Below are 22,854 nucleotides of genomic sequence, written 5' to 3'. Positions count from 1 at the left end.
ACATTGAAAGAAGTTCTGAGGAGCAGTACAGAATGAGCGACTTTCACAGGCAGAAGGGAGCAGGACAAGTTACTAGCAAAGAGCCGGATCGTTTCAGGCAAGATCACCTTCCTTTAGGGGACAGCAAGGGTCTGTCGGGCAGGTGACTTCACTAGCAATGAGGTAATTCCAGATTGACTGGTTCAACCTAGGAGAGGTTGAAACTGTGGTTAAGTTAGGTATTAACCTAGGCAGCATGGGCACAAGTGACTCCATTTTTGGGTGGTTTTCCTTTTCTTTTTCTTTTAATGTTTATTTAGTTTTGAAAGAGAGAGAGAGAGAGAGAGAGAGAGAGAGAGAGAGAGAGCTTACGTGGGGGAGGGGCAGAGACAGAGGGAGACACAGAATCTGAAGCAGGATCCAGGCTCCGAGCCGTCGGCACAGAGTCCAACACAGGGCTTGAACCCGTGACCCGCGAGAGGATGACCCGAGCCAAAGTCAGGCACTTGATCAACTAAGCCACCCAGGTGCTCCTCTTTTTTTTTTTTTTTTAACACTTGAGTTCGCTGATAATCACCCCGCTAAGTTTTGATGTATGGGAACACATGAGAGGCTGGGGAATCCGTGAGAATCAGGCTTGGTCCTTGTACTGGAACTCCCAGAGAAGGTATTGTCTCGGTGTAAGGTGTCAGGTATCCTTGAGGCCAACCCAGCTGCAACTGGGTTGTTCAGAGGCTTTGGTGCAAGAACACTTGGTCTGGTGCTCCGCTGTCACCATCTTGATATTATTGCATTCTCAATAATGTCACCTTGCAACCTGTGTCTTTTGAATGAAGTCCTTTACGGTGCAGTATGCATGGTCCGTCCTGTTCTGACTGCCTCCTCCAAATGCAGCATTCATGGTACCCCATGAGTACAGAATTCAGTGGATCAACGATGCGTAGGAGTTCACGGAGACTCAAAATGACTACAAAGGAATTGTGTCACGAAACCCACTGGCTTCCAGAGAGTGTTGGAAAAATGTGTGTGCACAAGAAGTAAAATAAAACTGGGGTGCCTGCGTGGCTCAGTCGGTTGAGCGTCCGACTTTGGCTCAGGTCATGATCTCACAGTCTGTGAGTTCGAGCCCCGTATCGGGCTCTGTGCTGATGGCTCAGAGCCTGGAGCCTGCTTCGGATTCTCTGTCTCCCTCTCTCTCTGACTCTCCCCTGTTCATGCTCTGTCTCTCTCTGTCTCAAAAATAAATAAAAACACTAAAACAAACAAACAAAAACAAAGAAGTAAAATAAAACAGTTGGGGCGCCTGGGTGGCCCAGTCGGATGAGCGTCTGGCTTCGGCTCAGGTCATGATCTCAAGGTCTGTGAGTTCAAGACCCGCATCAGGCTCTGTGCTGACAGCTCGGAGCCTGGAACCTGCTTCAGATTCTGTGTCTCCCTCTCTCTCTGCCCCTCCCCCGCTCATGCTTGGTCTCTCTCTGTCAAAAATGAATAAACGTTAAAAAATAAATAAAAATAAATAAAACAGTTAAGTTAGGTGTTTTTTTTTGCATTATTTCTATTACTCTGGCAAAGACAAAATGCACATGTATCTATAAGCTAAAAAAACATGAATTGAGTAATTCAATTGAGTTACCCCTAAATGAATTAAATATTCTTATATTTCATTCAAAACTGACTGGCGTTGCAAATATAAACAATAAAATTCACAATGATAACAGAAACGTTTAATTTCCTTTACTTAGAACATTTAACAGCAACTTAAAAAAAATCATCCCAAATACAGAAAGACTGCAGAATAAAGGGAAAAGGTTTATATTTTAGTGCATTTAATGGCACTTTTTCCCTGCATTTTGAACAAGGCGGGGGGGTGGGGTCCTACATTTTCATTCTGCACTAAGTCCAACAAATGAAGTATCTAGCACTGCCTGGAGAGAGAGAGGCAGGGAATAATTGGTGTTGGCGATCTGGACCGTCAAAGGTGAGGATTTGCCTCAGGTCTTCAAGTAACTAGACCCAGTCAAAACTCCATCCTGGGAGAGGTGTGCCTGTTCTTTAGCAGCGAGGACTATGCTTATTTATGGTATAAAGTGACATTTCTTTTCCCGTACTGCTTTCCCCCAGAGATGCTCTTTGATTCCATTGATGTGTGTGTGTGTGTGTGTGTCCTCAAGAAAACCTCTTCTTCTGCCAAGAAAGAGCAAAGGAAACGGGAAGGACACTGCATGCAGAAAGCAGACAGTCCCATTGGAGGGTGCAAGCTAATCAGAGGTGAGGCTGGGATGGGACCACAGGTAGGGCTGAAGGGGATGGTCGGTGTCTTAGGGAGTCCAGGCTATCTTGTGGTAACAAACAAAACCCAAACTTTCTTATGCATGTGTAGTGTAAACCAGGCAGCTGCCTTCCATGCAATGGCTTGGAGCCAGGTCCCTTTCGTTATGTGGCTCCACTTCTCAGGGTCCCTCACTTCCTGTCCCATCAATTGCATCCATTTTCTATTGGCTAAAACCAGTCCCATGGCCCCAACGAAATGAAAAAGGAGCTGACAAAGGTAGCTTTTTTATTGGCCCGTGCATTGGGCAGGGCTCTACAGAGACAGACAAATAGGAGGTGCACACGCGTGCGCCCGCGCGCGCACGCACACACACACACACACACACACACACACACACAGATTTATTATAAGGAATTGGCTCACGTAATTATGGAAGCTGACAAGTCCCAAGATCTGAGACCCAGGATTGCTGTTGGCGTCTGAAGGCAGGAAAGAAACAAATGTCCCAGCTCAAAAGGAGTCAGACAGAAGTAATTCTCCCATATTTGTGGGAGGCTGAGTCTGCTCACACTTTCACCTGATTGGATGCAGCCCGCACACATTAGGGAATCAGTCTACTGATTCAAATGTTAGTCTTACCCAGAAAACCCTCACAGACACACACAGAAGAGTGTGGGACCGCACATCGGGACACCGCTGTGCCCCAGTCAGGTTGACACATAAAATTAACCGGGACAGCCAGCCCAGGAGGAAAATGAGAATGGCGAACACATGGTATTTTCTTCCACAGAAGAGGGCTAGACGGCAGGGAAGGCTGGTTTGATGTAGAAGGAACGTCATCTGTAGGGGGGCAGTGCCCAGAATGGGGAGCACATCCTTGAAGGGCCTTCTCAGCTCTAGGCCCACACAAGCCTTGGAGGAGGGGAACACACAGCAGAAATGTGGAAAGTTTTGTCAGTGCCAGGCCTGGGGTCTCCCACCTTCCTGCAGTGGAAGACACTAGCGAGAACGTTTTGCCCATTTGATGGTTTTATTAGCTCCTATGACACAGGTAGGACTTGAAGAGTCGCACACAAAGGGAGTACGGTTGCTCAGCTCCCCCAGGAAAGGCTTGGGAGGGACTCTTTATGTGGCAAAGTTTCTTGCTCACTCCTGAGGGGTAAGCCTGACCCCATATTCCCAGGAAACCTAATGAGCATGCTCCTCAGAGAGGAGGCCAGAATTTCGGGGTGGGGAGAAGTTGAAACCCCAGAAAATCGGGCATGGATGTGGGAGCAAGAGTCAGAGAGAGCACAAAGTAACTCCTCACACACACTGAAACGCCAGAAGGAGCCCGTGATCCCCGGCTCTTCCCCTTTGTATCTCGATTGTCCAGGCCAAGGGAGCAGGCCTTGTCCGACAGTTTAACGTTGATGGTCCTCTCAAATCTTTATTTACACAAGAAAACATCGTTTGATCACATCTTCTGGTGGGAAGAATGCATGTGTATCTATATATGGGCGCTGAGAAACAACCAACGATATAAAATAAAATATCAACTGTAGTTTTTTTATTTAATTAAATTAATTATTTGTTTGTTTTTAAGTTTATTTATTTATTTTGGGGCACCTGGGCGGCTCAGTTGGTTAAACATCTAACTTCAGCTCAGGTCTTGACCTCACAGTTTGTGGGTTTGAGCCCCACATTGGGCTCTGTGCTGACAGCTCAGAGCTTGGAGCCTGCCTCGGATTCTGTGTTTCCCTCTCTCGGTGTCCCTCCTTGACTCGCACCTTTTCTCTCTCTCTCTCTCTCTCTCTTAAAAATAAATGAACATTTAAAAAAATGTTTTTAAGTTTATTTGTTTATGTTGAGAGAGACAAAGACAACGTGAGTGGGAGAGGGGCAGAGAGAGAGAGAATCCCAAGGAGGCTCCACTCTTCCAGTGCAAAGCCCGATGAGGGGACTTGAACTCACAAAACTGTAAAACCATGACCTGAGCCGAAACCAAGAGTCGGATGCTTAACCAACTGAGCCACCCAAGCACCCCTTAACTCTAATTTTTTAAAAGTTAACTTGAAAATCCTTGTAGATGCCCCAACAGCACACTTTCTTTCATCCCATATAACCAGAGCTCCTGTCTGGCTGATGAAGGCAAGACCCAGCCATCTTCAAGTTTCACTCCTGAGTTAGAAGAGCTTATCTCAGGGCCATAGGAGGCCAGGAACAATGGGTGCCATGACCGCTAGCCACGTGGCAATCCAGGCTACTCCAGTGGATCTGGCTGAAAGAGAAAGAAAATGCCAAACAGTTAGGTGTCTAGAGTTCAGGGAGGGAAGGATTGCTTCCCCCCTCTGTTTTTCCACCCCACTCACCATCTACACCTACGAAGAGGAAAAAAGAGAATGGGAAGAGAGAAAAGAAGGGAAGAGAAGAGAAGGGGTAAGAACAGAGAGGAGGAGGGAGCAGAAAATTAAAAGACAAAGAGAATGGGTGATAAGTTAGGGATGCTTTTCTAGAATAATTTGGGTGGCTAAAAAGTGACTACAGTGGTTTAGCACTTCCAAAATAAAAAGGGCTATATTGTTGTTTTCCGCCTCTCTGTAGTTGAGCGGTCACCCTCGTTTTATAAAGGACAGGGGCTGTGTTTCTTCCTTTTTCTGGCTCTCAGGATGTGCCGGTGATATGAAGGTAGTCTCGTGGCCAGACGCCAAACTGTCCCATCAGGTCTGTGGTGGCAGGAGAGACGAGAAGAGGCATGGCCAGTCAGTTGGGAAGAATGAAGAAGTATACAGTGCCCATAGTCTGCATGTGGGAGCAGAGGTGAAGAAATCAGTACAGGTGGGAGAGTAGACCGGGTCCGGGAAGACCGTGAAAGAGCAGTGTCTCTGAGGGCCATGGTCCCTGGTGCCTGACAGGAAACTCAGGTAAATGTTGGCACCACAGGCGTGAGTTATTCTGGAAGGATATGGATATGGATACAGATTCTCAGGGATGTCGTTTCAGAGGTCCATGGAAAGTACAGGGCCCAGAATGCTGGAGATAGTAATTCAAATTTATTAAGGGGTCCCCCAAACTCCTAGTATCTCCAGAATCGAAGGAACTGGGTGTAATTGAAGTACCATTCATTGAAGACTCATCAGGCACTGTGCTAGGCAGGTTATCTGTACTATCTCATTTAATCCTTATACAGCATGAGATAAGGATTACTATTTTGCCTGTTTATTAGGAAGGACACGACTTGGCGAAGGTCGTGACTTGGAGAAGCGAAGTAACTTGCTTCACTAGTAAGTGACAATTCCGGGATTAACCCCAGGTGTCTGACTCTAAAGCCTACGAGCTTCCTGCCTGATCCCAGCTACCCCTCTACAGGACTTGCGTAGGCTTGACAGAGAGCCAAGAGAGATGCTCAAGTGAATGGATCCTCCCAAGAGACAGAGGATCTGAAACATGAAACCCAGAGTCTGTCTTTCTTTTTTTTTTTTTTTAATTTTTTTTTCAACGTTATTTTTTTGGGGGGGACAGAGAGAGACAGAGCATGAACGGGGGAGGGGCAGAGAGAGAGGGAGACACAGAATCGGAAACAGGCTCCAGGCTCCGAGCCATCCGCCCAGAGCCCGACGCGGGGCTCGAACTCATGGACCGCGAGATCGTGACCTGGCTGAAGTCGGACGCTTAACCGACTGCGCCACCCAGGCGCCCCCCAAAGTCTGTCCTTCTAAAAAGCAGAGAGTCTCTACCTTAGGATAAGGCCCTCGTTCCTGTTTACCCCTGTTCTGGCTTGTGCTCATCTACCCGGCCCTTCTTGCCTTCGTTAATTTAGGCCGTCTCCCAGAAACCCCTCTATGCGCCTGCTCAGCTGGGTCTGGTCTGCTCTCCCACTTGCACTTTTCCCCTGCTCAATGCTGACATCTGATTGTCCTACAGTTCCCCAGACCTCAGATTCTAGGACCACGCATTGTTAGAGCTGGGCAGGAGTGTCAGCCCCCCTTTGCAAGCAAGGACGGTAAGCTCCACAAAAGCCAGGCGAGCTTGCTGAGAGGCGGTGGCAGAGCCCGGGGTAGAACCCATCTCCCAGGTCTCACAGATGCCTTTGGGACTCTCCACCCAAGCAGGATGCTGAATAGGATTCCCACAGCTCTCTTGAATCAAGAGCAAACTAGTTACCCGTACCCCGCCTCGGCTCCCTTGGGAATATTTCTTACCCAGAGTACAGGGTAAAGTGAAGTAGACTGTGTCATTCTTGCTGCTCACAGCATTGCTGACTTGGCAGGTATAACTCTTGGAGTAATTCTGTGGATTAACGGTGATTTCAAGCACATTACTATGGATCTCCTTTGGAAATGGTCTCGAGTCCCCATACCAGCTTGCAGACAGGCCTTCGATCTCACATGACAGTTTCAGATGACATCTGTTGCTCTCTTCCTGTATCTTCTCAATCTTTATGACAGGTTCAGGTACTGGATCTGAAGACGAGGAGGATGTAAGATGAGACGATGGGTTTACGCATTTATGAGGCACTGGTGCTACAAGCGTTTGGCTAACAAAATACAAAGGGAGCTAGGTAGGGACGGGAAGTGGTGTCATGGAGAACAGGCCCCTACAGAGGGAGCCAGTGAACAGCTTTGAGGTCTGGAGGTTCAGACTGGAAGGGCTGCTCCTTAGGGGTGAAGCTAAAATGGATATGGTGTGTGTGTTGGGGGTGGGGGAAGCCACGCCCCCAGACCCAAAATGGGGTTATGACTATGTGTGGGCCAGAAAGGACAGCAGAGATTGGTTGGAATCAGACTTGGTATCCCAGCTGTCTGAGCTCCTTGGGGATCCTTCCCAGCATCAGCCCAGAGTTGGCCTCTTGGCCCATCTGTCCTTCAAGAGCACTTGGGCTCAGATTCAGCAAGAGTCCTGGGGTAAGAGGTGCCACCCAGCACACTGCAAAGCCCTTTGCCGGACTCTGGCAGAGCTACAGAGAAGAGCCTCCTGTAACTCCCAGGATGCATAAGCCATGATGCACAGCATTGTATCCGTTATCTTTGGTATCTTAGGGTTTAACAGGGCCTGCCACATAGCAGGAATTCTGTAAGTATCTGACAAAAGGATGGATGGATGGATGGATGGATGGATGGATGGAGTAGTTATGAGATACAAAGGACAAAGCAGTAGCTTTGGAGTGAGACCAGCCTGGGTCCTGGCTCTCATGGAGTGACATTATCAAGGTAAGTAACCCCTCAACTTTCCTTCCCATTGGTAAACTGACTCCACCTCATAGCACAGTGTTAGTGAGATAAAATGGCATCATCCATGGGGAAGTGCTCTCTGCAGGGCACAAGCGTTATATGCATGTTGGAGGTCACATCATCATTACTGCTGTCATCCTGCCGCCAGATGGGCTAAAAAGTAATCTCAGCATCTGTGCCCTCCTTTGCCATGGCCCCTTTTACCTGAGACCCGCTGGCGCCTTTCCATTCTGGCCACGGATGAAACCCCTGCAAAGTCAGGGCCGCTCAGGTGTCAAAGGATTAAATGCGTCAGAGAATTGACGAGCCCAGAGCTTGCCTCTGGCTGCAAGGGTGTGGGGTGAGATGGGAGGGTTCTGCCTGTCTGGTCTCCCTGACTCTAGGCCCATCTCCAATGTGAAATCCCCCTCAGATTGCTGGACTTCCCCTGCACATTTTCATAATGTTTTTTGGCATTTCCTGTGGTCTAGCCTTGTCTTCCATATCGTCCACATTTCACACGCTGAGAAGCATGCACTGGGGCACTTTGTGGATGGGATTTTTGGGGCCAACAGAGAGTCTGGCTCTAAGATGCCCCCCTTGAGCTGTCAGAAATTCAAGGTCTGTACTGAAGAATGAGTTTCCTGATGGTGTTATCTTCAGACACACGCGCTTACCTCACACCAGCTTTGGGAATTTAAAATATTCAGAAATGTTGCAAGCTGATTATGAAACCATTAGGAACTTGGAATTGGCCATGGTGGGACTATTTACCACAGAAGTTGGTAGATGATACAAATTTGGGCTTTTCTTTTTAAAAAAAAATTTTTTTTTCAACGTTTATTTATTTTTGGGACAGAGAGAGACAGAGCATGAATGGGGGAGGGGCAGAGAGAGGGAGACACAGAATCAGAAACAGGCTCCAGGCTCTGAGCCATCAGCCCAGAGCCTGACATGGGGCTCGAACTCACGGACCGCGAGATCGTGACCTGGCTGAAGTCGGACGCTTAACCGACTGCGCCACCCAGGTGCCCCTGATTTGGGCTTTTCTTAAGACCACTGTAAGAGACTTTGACTCTTTCCTGTTCCCAGAACCTTCAAAAACGTCCCAAATTTTCAGGCTCATGTGACTTTGAGGAAGTGAGAAAGAAGGGGCCTCCAGCCTCTTAGAACAGGGATGGTTGAGCTGGTGGGACCTGATTGTACACAACACTCTTCATTTACACTGTTTCAGGGGAGAAAGAACATTACAGACATATTCTGAGTATTTTCTAGAGATTTTGTATTTATATTTTTGGTAATTATCTGGTGGAAGGAAACTGCATGATAAAATGATTTGGTTTGGAAAGGAACCCTTATTTTCACTTTTTGATGTTTTACTCTCATTATTGACTTTGATTCTCATGACATCCTAAAAGCAAGATATAATTATCCTCATAATATGGGGACTCCACAGCTCTCAGGTCTCACCTGTCTGGGATGTCTGCCCTGCCCCTCTTCTCTAAGAATTGCTTACCTCAACACCAGGGAGGAGTCCCCAGGAACCATGTTTCTGCTCTATAGCCTGACCCTTCGGGCCGTAAATGTTTTCATCAGATACACGTATCTGAACCAACTTGGGCTAATCAGTTTCTCTCTTTAAATTCTGAGAATTTAGGGGTGCCTGGGTGACCCAGTCGATTAAGTGGCTCTTGATTTCAGCTCAGGTCATGATCTCTCAGTTCGTGAGATCAAGCCCCATGTTGGGCTCTGTGCTAACAGCGTAGAGCCTGCTTGGGATTCTCTCTCTCCCTCTCTTTCTGCCCCTCCCTGCTCATGCTCTCTCTGTCTCTCAAAATAAATAAATAAACTCTAAAAAATAAATAAATTCAGGGGCGCCCGGGTGGCTCCGTTGGTTGAGCGACCGATTTCGGCTCAGGTCATGATCTCACGGTTTGTGAGTTCGAGCCCCGTGTCGGGCTCTGTGCTGACGGCTCAGAGCCTGGAGCCTGCTTCGGATTCTGTGTCTCCCTCTCTCTCTGCCTCTCCCCCATTCATGCTCTACCCCGTCTCAGAAATAAATAAACGTTGAAAAAATAATAATAAATAAATTCTGATAACTTAAACCAAGAGTTACAAAAGTCTAGGCCTTGAGAGTAAGTCATGTAAATGGCAGGGATCCAGAGGCCTAGTCTACAGGTTCCTGAGGGTGGGGACTCTAGACTGGCCTCATTCTTCCTCGGTTCAGCCCTTCCTGCCTCTTTTAGGTCCCTTGAATTGCTTTAAATTGGTCTAGTTTCTTTAATAGACTTTTTTTTTTTTTTTGCCAAATTTATATCAAACTAGTTTCTGCTACTTCGCCATCAAAAGAAATTTACCTAATATGGTGATGTTAAGATCTTTCTCCAAGGCCACACAGCTAGTAAGCGAGCTAGTATCCAGAGTTTAACCCAGGTTTGTCTGCTTCCAAATTTAATATTAGTCCTTATTCCACATATACCAGTTAGGCTGGAGCTATGAGTGGAAGTTTTTGTCCCATCCATTCTGAAAAGTAAACAGCCTTGCTTTAACATTCCCTGCCCCATTCTGTATCTCTTGTAGCTTTCTCCTTGAGTCTGATGAAGTCTGTGTTCAGGTATATCATTAAGATAAGCTCAGAACTGATTTGGGTTGATCACGGAAGAGCGTGAAGAGAAGAGAGAAGAAACCATTTCTGTGGTTTTCCCTCTCTTCACAGTTTTAAATGTCCCAAGGCTCTCAGTTTGGGTTCTGCCGGCCCAGGCTCACTCCCCAGAGGAACGGGCTCCGGGAGAAATGAATTAAGCCTGTCCTGAAGTTCCTCCTCCCAGAGAGGGTCCCCATGAGCCCAGGGAAACCTCCCAGTGGTCCATCTGGGGCCCTGGAGTGGGGCTCCCCAAACTCACCCAACACCTTCAGTGAGATGTACTGAGATATCTCTTTCCCAGACTCCTTCAACACCTTCAGGATGTAGGTGCTGCTGTCCTCCTTCCGGACATTATAGATGAAGAGTGTGTGGTCAAGACCAAGACGGACCCTGTCCTTAAACTGAGACTTGAAGTATTTAGGGCCTTTGGACTCCTGTTCTACAATCTTCTGGTTGTCGTTGTAAAACCAGGCTAATTGTTTGTAGTTATGAGTCACATTGGAGATTTTCAGAGTCACGTTGCTGCCAGAGATGACGGTCATTTCATCTGAAGCATCTGTGAATGAAAATGAGAGCCGTCTTAGAGAGGGCAGAGCGGCCGGGCGGCCCAGGCTTTGGCCTGAGGTGTGGGACGGGGAAGAAGGATGGGGTTTCTGCTTGGAAGCAGTGAGTATGGTTTTCACTAGGAGGCCTGGCCCCTGATCCAGAATTCAGTGAAAGCCGCAGCTTGAGGAACGGGCAATGGGATGTTGCTGATAATTCACCTAGTTCTGCCCCAGACCAGACAGAAAAACGACACTGAGGCTGGCCTCCGCTCTCTCCTTTGCTCTCATACCAGTAGATTTTCGAATAAAATGGTGACAAGTCACATCCCCTCTCTGGGCTTGTGTTCCCTGATCTTTCAGTTGGATTCTCTAGGAGTAGGGGGGAAGTAGAGAAGACGCAAAGTTCGAAACGAATGACAGTCAGAGCTGTTCAGTGGCAACGTATTCTAGAAGCATGAAGACGTTTCGTTCATAGCGAGATGATGCTAGTTTTCTGGCGTTCGTAATTTTGTAGTATTTCTCAGCTTTGGGAAACTTGTGACACGTTGAGACTTCTTTTCTCATTCTAACTAACCTCCCGTTTGTTCCTATTTGTGTTTGCTCTTTTGTTCTTTTTTCATGAGGGCACCCAAACCTTGTTTGGCTAAGGCAAGGAAAAGACAAGATGATAGCCAGGAAGGTGCAAGAGGGAGGGGAGATCTGTTGACTCGTTGTGGAGGGAGAAGAACAAAGTAGACAGAGGTGGATAGACAGTTATCGGTATCTACCTATAGGCTGAGAAAAAGCAGTAGAAAGAACCTACTGGTAGAGGAGAGAGGAAGTATGATCTACATTAACTCTGGCCTCGTATTCCACCACACAAAACCTCAGCTTATTGTTGAACATTATATAGATATCTAGCTGCTCACTTTCCACAAGTCTATCATTTCCAAAAGCACTCTCTTCAGCTCGTAAAAGATTAAAACTGCCTGTGTCCCCAGAGCTTTCAAGTTTCTATTCATTAGTTCTTCCAAGTATCCAGCTCTCCATTCCACAAACATGTTTCGAGCACTTCCTCTGTGCCTAGTGCCTCTGCAGACATACTTAGGCATTCATTTCCACGGCCCTTCGGATTGATCCATTCCACACATTATGATCTCTGTGACGTAATCAATTCAGGGCCGATAATGGTATTGGAACCACTGTATGCCTGGCACTGTGCGAGGCTCTGATATCAGCCATGCAGACAGGAACTCTGGTCTCTCGGGGCGTGCAGCAAATCAGGACACTGCCCCCAGGATTTTCAAATCACCAGACATATGTCCTGGACTTGTTCTCATTCTGTTACTTGTTTCCACGTGAATTAATGGAAGTGCTGGCAAGAGAGAGCCTAGATCGATGTTTTTCAGACTTGGCACACTATTGACATTTTAGGCCAGATCATTCCTTGTTGTAGGGCCTGTCCTTGTGCATTACAGGATGTTCAGCAGAATTCCTGGCCCCTGCCCACCACATACCAGCAGCACTTCTCCAGATGTGACAGTCAAAAGAGTCTCCAGATCCGGTCAAATGTCTCACCCGCATTCCAGCTGAGAACTACTGGCCTGAGTCATCCTGGGCAGACTCTCCAACAAGGGTCAGACATATGCTCAGGAAGACAGCTCAACCCGCAATCAGCCACCACTTTATTTCTCAGTAAAGGTCTGAAAGGTCTCTCGATATGCACAAGAGATAACACAAAACCGCACCACTGGCCTAGGACATGTGGTGATGAGACAGAAAGGACCCAGCACCTCTGTTGAAACAGAGAATTTCCCTAAAGTTTCCTTGGAGAAAGAGCAAGGAGGATGAGTCCAATGAGAAAGAATGAAGACTACAGAGCATGTAGACTCAAGGTATGATCCAGGCCCAGTTATACCCTGCATCTTTCTCCTTGTGAGAATGGATGTTGCTTTCTAAGGACAAGAAGATCACGTCTGGCAAGAGTATCCCCCACGTGCTCAAAAGAACTTCAAAATTTAGTGTGAAGGACGTGGAGAAACTGTAGCAGACACACAGTCGTGAATTTTGTGAGTTTCTCAAAGGCAAAGACCATGTCCTGCTCAATTTTAAATCCCCAAAATATTTGGTTGACGTTTGGTATTTAATACCCAACGGGGGGATGGATGGATGGATGGACGGACGGACGGACAGGACAAAATGTGTACATAAGTGCTCCCAGTTTACACACTGGATTTCCTTTAACATGTTTGGAGAGACTGTAAGTAGAAATTTGAGTTGCTGTTTAATTACTCATAAGCAATGAACTGTGTTTCTTAAATATGATAGGTGCCCAAACTGGGCCAGTAGACTCCCGTCTTATGGCTGGATCCTGATAAATGAATAAAAGATGGCTATCATGATGTAGAAAGCAGAGGAGTAGGGGAGGAGGTGCTTGGGACTTCTCAAAAAAAGAAAAATCCAAAAACATAAAAACATAGAGCATTCAAGATTTCAGATACCAAAAATCAATGCAAAGCAGCTAAAAGAAACCTTGAAGTATAAAACCAGCAGCCTCAGACGGGCTGAGATCAGGCTTGAAAATCACAAGGGAAAGGAGAATTTTGTTTTGAACTAATGAAAATGTGGCCTGGAAAAGCAACATAAACCTCAAGATAGCAGCAGTAGGAAGGATGCTATTCTTGGCCATTTAAAAAGAAATAAAAGATATTCTAGTCATCTAAAAGGCTTCTATAATTCATTCACAAGTTAAGGAAGAAATAAGGATTAATTTTCCTAATCTAGATTGCAAAATTAAAGAAGTGTTGTAATACAATTTGGGGTATGAAGACGGCGGTTTAGTCTGATAGTTGTCTACTAAATTCAGATAAACTGATCTTTCTTACCTATAATACACTTATGTATTCTTTCCGTTTTTAAAGGACATTGACAAAATCTTGATTTGCCTTCCTAACAATCACATGTGTTAGAAGAGAGGGAAGTGACTGCAAAGAAGGCTACTATTATGATTTAATTTTTTTTTTAATTTAAACTGAAAACAAAGTTTTTATTTATTTATTTTGAGAGAGAGAGCGAGACAGCAGGGGAGGGACAGGAGAGAGGGAAAGAGAGAATCCCAAGCAGGTTCCGCATTGTCAGCATGGAGCCCGACGCAGGGCTCCATCCCATGACCCATGAGATCATGACCTAAGCCGAAATCACGAATCGGACACACAACCGACTGAGCCGCTGAGGCACCCCTATTTTGATTGAATTCTAACAGGAAAAAGTGGTTGGTTACGTCTCTGGATGCTGAGGATAAAGCACCTGTGTTTACATGTAGTTTACAATAGAAAATGAAGCAGCTCTTTCCTGTGCCAACCCATATTTCTTGTCAGTACAGAAGCAAATTTCAAATGGGGAACATGGGGACTCAGACCAAAAGAATCATCATTTCATACCTAAGAGTCTGCTCTGGGAGGCAAAAGAGGCCCTCCAGAGGAAGTTCTCCCCACTCTAAAGTCACATGGTTTCCAGCAAAACTATTAAGGAAGGAAAGAGGTGAGTTTTTAAGATACTAATATGGAGTTATCACGAGCTCTCTGATAAGGTCAACTATTTTAAGCTGTACAAACCTTTTAAGGAAGTAATTTCTAAAATTGAAGTGTAATTTACATACGACACTACGTTCGTTTCAGATATACAATATAATAATGCCTGAATAGTTCTTCGGAGGAATAGTGAGAAAGGCAATAGCTTACCTCTCGCTTCTCAGCTGACCTGGAAAGACAAGTACTGGGAGGTTGAGTAGTTGTAACAGAAAGGAACGTTCGCTCAGCCCCGGAGCACGTGAGGGGAACCAGAACAAGCCCATGGCAGAGGAATGGCCTTTAACTCTTAACAACTAGATGTTGGGGGTTCCTTTGATACTGAGGCTCCCAAGGCCTCTGCTCAGATCCTCATTCACAGACCCTAGAGAGGGCAAGCTTTCTTTCCTACAATTTAGATCTCTCTTTGGGAATGACAACATCATTTATCTTTGCTCAGGACACAGCCCCTGGCTAGAGGTCTCAGAGAATGCCACAGGGAGCAGGGTGTGTAACTAGCAGAAAATGCGGCAGCTTTCAGTTTGGAGCTGATATTCAAAATGGAAAAAAAAAAAAAAAAAAAAAAAGGAGGGGGTGCCTGGGTGGCTCAGTCAGTTAAGCGTCCGACTTCGGTTCGGGTCATGATCTCTCGGTCAGTGGGTTCAAGCCCCGAGTCAGGCTCCGTGCGAACATCTCGGAGGCTGGAGCCTGCTTCGGATTCTATGTCTCCCTCTCTCTCTCCGCCCCTCCCCCACTTGTACTCTGTGTGTGTGTCTCTCTCTCCCCAAAATAAAAAATAAAAACGTTCTAGAAAATAAATAAATAAATAAAAATTAATAAACACAAAATGCAAAAGAAAAGAAAAGAAAAGAAAAGAAAAGAGCAACAACAACAACAGAAAAAGCAAAACACCAGACCTTCCCAGACCTCAAGCCGTGGAACGAAATATAAGAAGCCTACTTCCCCATCTCCCCAGAGCCCTGTTTTTGTCATGACCCCATAGGAAAAGAGAGAGCCTTATCTCCAAGGCTCAGGAAGGTTCTCCACGGTGCTGCTACCAACATAGGTGTACCTGCTGTGTGGAGACCACACTCCACTCCCGGGGTTAAGCCCCACCTCATACCCCCTTTTCTATCTCACTGTGCCTCCCATATACGATCACAGGCACACGACGCACGTAAAGTACCTTGAATGTTTGCCAGGAGTAAATGAGGCAGCAGTAGAAGTCCCAGAGGTATAAACCACTTCTGCCTTTGGGGACGCATGTTATGTCCCAGGAACGCTGAAGACAGGCCAGACCCCGGGTTAGCAGCGGACTGAGGGCTCCAGAGCCCTTGAAATCATGGCCCAAGTTTAGAGGAAAACACCCACTTTTTGCTTTTACAAAAGCAAGCTCATGGGTGGAGTTTGGAGGTCAAAAACAGGAAGCCACCATATGTGACACACAGCGGTGAAGTGAGCTACTTTGAAGGCACAGTTGGTTCTGTTTTCTCGAGAGGGGATCCATAGCTACTACTGGGTTCTCAGAAGGGCTCAAAAATGATTAGGGTTCCCTGATAGAGAGTATCTGCTTTTGGCTTCCCAGGCAGGAATCACCCCAATTAATCCAGAAGGTAAAATTAGTCAGGGCCCACCAAGCCTGCAGGGGATTTCCGGCCGGGGCCACGTCTAAGTCATGAGAGGAGTGGGTCATATATAAGTGTCATTCAGGACAGAATGTCTGGGAAATCAGGTCTCCCATGCCCTAAGCCCCACCCTCAGGCTCTTCCTCCTTAATGATAAAGTCACTGCTTGTACCTTTACATTAGCCTATCCACGGAACGTTAGTTGAAAAAGCAAGATCACTTGGTCCAAAAGGAGGGATTTTCCAGAAATTTCAGGCCCATCCCTCTTGAACCTAAATGAATTATTTGCCCATCTAGGGCCCTTTGGGGACCCATACAGCAAGCCACAGTCCCTAATACAGCTTATTTGTAACTATTTTTGAACTGGAGACATTTCCAATTCAACAGAGAGGGCACCGATAAAAACGTGGCTCGGCTCCATCTGCGAACTCCTCTGATGAAAGTAATTACCCTCCCCCAAAAGATCAGCTTGGGGAAAGTGAGTCAGCTCAATGCCTTGAACTACGGACGACACCCCATTCCCTTGATCACATTGGAGCCCTGTGAGGTGAGAAGGACAGGCAGTATTGCCTGCATTTTATACTTGAGATTTTGAGTCAGAATAAGGTCATGGATCAGCTCTCCTCCACTCCAGTCTTCTGCTCCTTCCCCAGTGTGGGCTACAAGAAATCTGCAGACTAGAGTAGAGACGATGAGACAGGAGTAGAATGAGGGAACTTGAGGTGGAGTTAGCTAGGGAAGATTTTAAAGAGACCCATAAATAAGGTGCGTGGGAGGAGGAGGCAGAGTCACAAGGGCAGAGAAAGAGAAAAAGAAGGAAGCGAAAGAAACCACACGTGGGTGGGCTTTGCTCAGACCTGGACTCTCCAGAGAGTCTTCAAAAGGGCTACTGCTCCGCGTTTCTGTGTTTCTCGGAAGCATCTGAAGCTAGCCCTGGGGGGATAACAAGATTTATTCCCAACCTCCCTAGTTCCAGTAGGAGGCAGCACAACACTGCAGGTGTCCGCGTAGGCTCCAACTTGGGCACATCCCAAGGAGACTAAGAGAGCAGGGGACCCAGGACAATATCCTCACCTAAGAGGTGAGCAGAAGAAAAGGACCCTAAAGACGAAACTGAGAAGGATCCACCATGGACAGAGGGAAGTCTAGGAGAAAGTGATGTTTCAAAAACTGTATCCGGGTTAGCAGAAACTGTACTCATTGTATTTAGTAATTGTGTGCTCACTAGTGACCTTAATCTTGGTGAGAGCCATTTTGGGGAGCAGAGGCCAGATTCTCCTCTCCTCTTCTCCTTTCTCCTTTTTCCTTCTATCTATTACATATTCCTTTTTTTAAAGATTTTTAAAAATTTTTTTAAATTTTTTTAAATTTTATTTTATTTTGGAGAGAAAGAGAAAGCAGGGAAAAGGGACAGAGGAAGAGAGAGAGACAATCTTAAGCAGACTCCAAGACCAATGACCCTGGGATCACAACCCGAGCTGAAATCAAGAGTCAGATGCTCAATCAAATGAGCCACCCAGTCACCCCTATTAGATATCTCTTGGGCTACGTCTGAAGTTGTAGAAATGAAAGCTATACATCTGCCTGCTCTCTTTAAAAATTTTTTTCTAATGTTTATTTATTTTTGAGACAGAGAGAGACGGAGGAGCATGAACGGGGGAGGGTCAGAGAGAGAGGGAGACACAGAATCGGAAACAGGTTCCAGGCTCTGTCAGCACAGAGCCCAACATGGGGCTCGAACTCATGGACCACGAGATCATGACCTGAGCTGAAGTCGGACGCCTAACCGACTGAGCCACCCAGGCGCCCCTACACCTGCCTGCTCTTAAGCAGCTCACAGTCTCATGTGTAAATATGGTTTTGAAATGGAGAATAATGGGACCACATGGATGGACCACCCAACACAAACTGTGTGATCGGGGGAAGCTGCTGGGAGACAGACAATAGGTGAGACTCCTTTGAAGAGCAAGGGAGTGTGTTACATAAGGAAGATGAATATGATACCATCTGCGAAGGCAGAGAACGTGGCTAGATTGGGAAACTGAGGATATTTTGTGTGACTGAAACAAACAAAAAAAAGGAAACCAGGTCCAGATCAATAAGGCTTTTGTGTGTGTGGTCAGGAGTTTGGGTTTTATCCCGACCCCTTTCAAGGAGAAGTAAGTAAAGATTTTGAGCTGATGGATGATGTGCTTCATTCCACAGATTAGAAAGAACGCTGATGAAGAGGAGGATGAGATTAGAAGTAAGGAGATGTTAGAAGATTCCAGCTACACAGTAATGAAGGACTCAGCAGCAGCAGCAGTAGAGAGGGTGATGGGAAGAAGTCAGAATCAGCAGAAGTCCATACCTGGTTTTTTAGCCGGGGGGGGAGGAGGGAAAGGGAAAAGAAAGAGCCGATTGTTGGCTTGGGGGACTAAATTAGTGGGTGGGACATGAAAGATAAGTTCAGTTTGGGATATGTTGTGATTAAGGTGTCTGAAACAGAGTCGAATATGTGCACCTGGGGCTCAAGAGAGAGATCTGAGCTACCTCCCAGAAATGTGAATAGTCAGCACACAAATTGTGGTGGAAATCATATCATGTACACGAAGGATCTCTCTTGGGAGGAATACGTAAAGTGAAAAGGAGATTGAGCAGGAAATCCCCCATGTCTTAGTTCATCCAGGCTACTGGAACAAAAATACCAAAGCCTGGGAGACTTGCACAACAAATATCTACTTCTCATACCCTGGAGGCTGGGAAGTCCAAGATCAAGGCACCAACAGATTCAGTATCTGGGAGGGCCCACTTACTAGTTCATAAATGGCCATCTTCTCATTGTGTCCTCGTGTGGTAGAAGGAAGGACGGAGCTGGAAGAACGGAGCTCTCTGGGGCCTCTTTTAAAAGACACTAATCCGGGGTCTTTTATGGTTCCATACAGATTTCAGGATTGTTTCTTCTAGCTTTAAGAAGAATGCCAGTGCAATTTTGATTGGGATTGCATTGAATGTGTAGATTGCTTTCGGTAGCATTGACATTTTAACAATATTTATTCTTCCAATCCATGAGCATGGAATGTTTTTCCATTTCTTTGTGTCTTCTTCAATTCCCTTCATAAGTTTTCTATAGTTTTCAGCCTACAGATCTTTTACATCTTTGGTTACGTTTATTCCTAAGTATTTTGTGGTTCTTGGTGTAATTATAAACGGGATCAATTCCTTGATTTCTCTTTCTGTTGCTTCAGTATTGGTGCATAGGAATGCAACTGATTTCTGTACATTGATTTTGTATCCTGCGACTTCGCTGAATTCATATATCAGTTCCAGCAGCTTTTTGGTGGAGTCTTCCGGGTTTTCCATGTAGAGTATCATGTTGACAAAGCAGGAAAGAGTATCCAATGGAAATAAGTCTCTTTAGCAAGTGGTTTTGGGAAACCTGGACAACAACATGCAGAAGAATGAAACTAGACCACTTTCTTACACCAGACACAAAAATAAACTCAAAATGGACAAAAGACCTAAGTATGAGACAGGAAGCCATCAAAACCCTAGAGGAGAAAACAGGCAACAACCTCTTTGACCTCAGCCACAGCAATTTCTTGCTCGACATGTCTCCAAATGCAAGGGAATTAAAAGCAAAAATAAACTATTGGGACCTCATCAAGATAAAAAGCTGCTGCACTGCAAAGGAAACAATCAACAAAACTAAAAGACAACCAACGGAATGGGAAAAGATATTTGCAAAAGGCATATCGGATAGAGGGTTAGTATCCAAAATCTATAAAGAACTTACCAAACTCAACACCTGAAAAACAAATAATCCAGTGAATAAATAGAAGACATGAATAGACACTTCTCCTAAGAAGACATCCAGATGGCTAACGGACACATGAAAAAATGCTCAACATCACTCATCATCAGGGAAATACAAATCAGAACCACATCGAGGTACCACCTCAAACCGGTCACAGTAACTAAAATTAACAACTCAGGACAACAGATGTTGGCAAGGATGTGGAGAAACGAGAACCCTCTTGCACTGTTGGTGGGAATGCAAACTGGTGCAGCCTCTCTGGAAAACTGTGGAGTTTCCTCAAAAAATCAAAAATAGAACTACCCTTCGACCCAGCAATAGGAATTTATCCTGCTAGGAATTTACCTAAGGGATACAGGAGTGCTGATGCATAGGGGCACTCGTACCCCAATGTTTATAGCAGCACTTTCAACAACAGCCAAATTATGGAAAGAGCCCAAACGTCCATCAACTGACGAATGGATAAAGAAGATGTGGTTTACATATACAATGGGATACTACTTGGCAATGAGAAAGAATGAAGTCCTGCCATTTGCAGCAACATGGATGGAACTGGAGAGTGTTATGCTAAGTGAAATAAGTCAGTCAGAGAAAGACAGATATCATATGTTTTCACTCATATGTGGAACGTGAGAAACTTAACAGAAGACCATGGGGAAAGGGAAGGGGAAAAAAAATAGTTACAAACAGAGAGGGAGGGAGGCAAACCATAAGAGACTCTTAAATACAGAGAACAAACTGAGGGTGGATGGGACGGAGGGGAAATGGGGGATGGGCATTGAGGAGGGCACCTGTTGGGATGAGCACTGGGTGTTGTACATAAGCAATGAATCACAGGAATCTACCCCCAAAACCAAGAGCACACTGTACACACTGTATGTTAGCCAATTTGACAATAAATTATATTAAAAAAAAACACACTAATCCCATTCATGAGGATTCATGACCTAATCACCTCCCAAAAGCTCCACATCCGAATACCATCACATGAGGGATCAGGTTTCAGCATATGAATTGGGTGGGGAGGGACCACAAACATTCAGTCTACAGCACCCTGGTAATACCAGCTGCTAAATTTAAGGAACGGTAAAGAAAAAGGCAAAGACAAAGGAGACTGAAAAAGATCCGCTAGAAAACTGGGAAGAAGGGGCTCCTGGGGGGCTCAGTCCGTTAAGCATCCAACTTCAGCTCAGGTCATGATCCCACCATTCATGAGCTTGAGCCCCGCATCGGGCTCTGTGCTGACAGCTTAGAGCCTGGAGCCTGTCTCAGATTCTGTGTCTCCCTCTGTCTCTGCCTCTCTAATCCCCCCCCCCACAAATAAATATTTTTTAAAAAAGAAAACTGGGAAGAATACTAGAGCATAGGAAGTTCGCAGGAAATGAGAGAATTTGAAGAATGGAGACATTCACAACATCAAATGCTGCAGAAATGAAATGTAATAAGGTTACAGAGATGAGTCTATTGCAAAGTATACCGACAGATAATTTACAGGATGAAAATAAGAAAAGGCCCAATACACATGAAAAATGCGCATTTCCTCCTGGGAATCAGGGAAATGGAAATTAAACAAATAATGATAATATTAACTATCAAATTAGAAAAAAAAAATTGCTCGATTCCAGTGATGAAAAAAATCAGAGGAAATCAGACACATACACTGTTTATGGAAATATAAATTATGCAAGCTTTGTGGAGGGAAATTTGGTGTTACCTGTCAAATTTTTCACTATATAATACGCTTCGTACATTGTTCTGCTTGTAATAATCTATATAGAAACATAATGGCACAATTGCACGAGGATAAATGAAACATAAAAGAATGTTCATTACAAAAGAATTTATAATAAAAGAAGTTGGAAATAACTTACAAATACCAACCAAAAGGAGACTGCATGAAAAATCCCAACATAAACACATCCGTGGGACGATATGGAGTCATAATACAGAATGAGACAGAACAGAATGTTTTCATCTAAAAGGAATGTCTGTGATATATTGTTGAGGAAAAAAATTATAAGCAAATACATATGATACACTCCTGTTTTGTCACAGTCTGTTCACGTGGAGAGCGTTGTGTATAATATAGCTCATAGGAATACAAAATAATTTGAAATAATTTACATAAAACTGAACACTAGTGTCTGTCTCCCGCTAGGGTGGCAAGCTTGAGTAGTTTTTACCCTTTATGATTTGATTTTTTACAATAGACATTCTCATTCTCCATTCCTATTCTCATCTGTTCCTTCGTATTCAAAAGGAATAAGGCCTCCATCGGATTTAACAAATCACCAATTTCCAATGAATCCTGGGAGAAAATCTCAGTTTGCATTGAGTAGAGAAACAAATGAGAACGTGAAGAAGTAAGTGCATAAAGTCTAAACTTCACAACAATATTGGTTTTTGAAACAACGGTGAACAGTGTGAAGGGAAAGAAAAGCAGTTTTCAGACTGGCCAAAGCCTGTCATCCACCGCCCATCCCGACCCCACATTTATGTCCTCTGACCCCCCCCCTCTGACCCCCAAGAACAAAGTTCATGGTGAGAGAACCAAGAAAGACCACAGAGAAGGACCACAGTGTGTCTGCTAACACCCTTCCTGCAAAGCCAGAAACCAAGCCGGAAAGGCTCCTGCAAAGAAAAGAGAGGAGACACCCAAAGGGAAAAGGTGTTTCTGAGAGAGAGAGAGAGAGAGAGAGAGAGAGAGAGAGAAACAGAGTACGAGCAGGGGAGGGGCAGAGAGAGAGGAGAGAGGGAATCCGAAGCAGGCTCCAGGCTGTCAGCACAGAGCCCAACACGGGGCTCAATCTCAGGAACCATGGGACCATGACCTGAGCCGAAATCAAGACTCTGACCCAGGCGCCCCTGCTTTAGGTTCTTTGAAAGGTGTGGTTGTTAACATGCTTCACTTTTTGGGGATGGGGGAGAGGTGAAAATGTCACTAGCAGAAGGTCTCAGAAGCAGAGTGAAATGGGGAGGGGGTGCGGACAGCATTCCCCTCTAGTTCCCTCGTTGAAACCGCTCTCGGTTCCCAAGAAGAGAGATCCCCTAATATTGACACACATCAGCCACCTGGCACAAACATATTGTTATGTAGGGAAACTAATTTTGTAATGTTCCCTTCTCCCTTAAACCCAAAGATGTCCTCCCAAATCAAATGTATTAGACACTTGAATCAGGCATTCTAGACCTTCCAGGGCCAATATCAAAAAGACATCACTCAAGCTGTGATTCTCTTTTTAGATTGTGGAAACTGCGA

The 22,854-nt window shown here is 45.4% G+C and overlaps 1 protein-coding gene across 3 annotated transcripts; it reads right to left on the bottom strand.

Annotated features, from left to right (window-relative positions):
• Positions 1-4,177: 4,177 nt before the first annotated feature.
• Positions 4,178-15,550, bottom strand: CD48 (CD48 molecule). 3 transcript variants are annotated; one of them, XM_006943036.5, is made up of 4 exons: positions 15,361-15,549; positions 10,344-10,640; positions 6,433-6,693; positions 4,178-4,511 (listed from the first exon to the last, which is right to left on the bottom strand). In XM_006943036.5, the coding sequence occupies exons 1-4, from the start codon at positions 15,437-15,439 to the stop codon at positions 4,432-4,434; spliced, it is 717 nt and encodes a 238-aa protein (XP_006943098.2). In that variant the 5' UTR covers positions 15,440-15,549; the 3' UTR covers positions 4,178-4,431. The 3 variants fall into 3 exon arrangements, with proteins under 3 accessions (XP_006943098.2, XP_019677874.3, XP_019677875.3); XM_019822315.3 differs by lacking the exon at positions 4,178-4,511 and adding an exon at positions 4,534-5,032 and having other exon boundaries at positions 15,361-15,550; XM_019822316.3 differs by lacking the exon at positions 4,178-4,511 and adding an exon at positions 4,535-4,956 and having other exon boundaries at positions 15,361-15,550.
• Between the last annotated feature and the right edge of the window lie 7,304 nt (positions 15,551-22,854).

This window comes from Felis catus, chromosome F1 (assembly GCF_018350175.1).
Source record: "Felis catus isolate Fca126 chromosome F1, F.catus_Fca126_mat1.0, whole genome shotgun sequence".
Lineage (NCBI taxonomy): Eukaryota > Metazoa > Chordata > Mammalia > Carnivora > Felidae > Felis > Felis catus.
The sequence above is the reverse complement of the archived record's forward strand: the minus strand, read 5'-3'. Positions and strand labels throughout refer to the sequence as shown.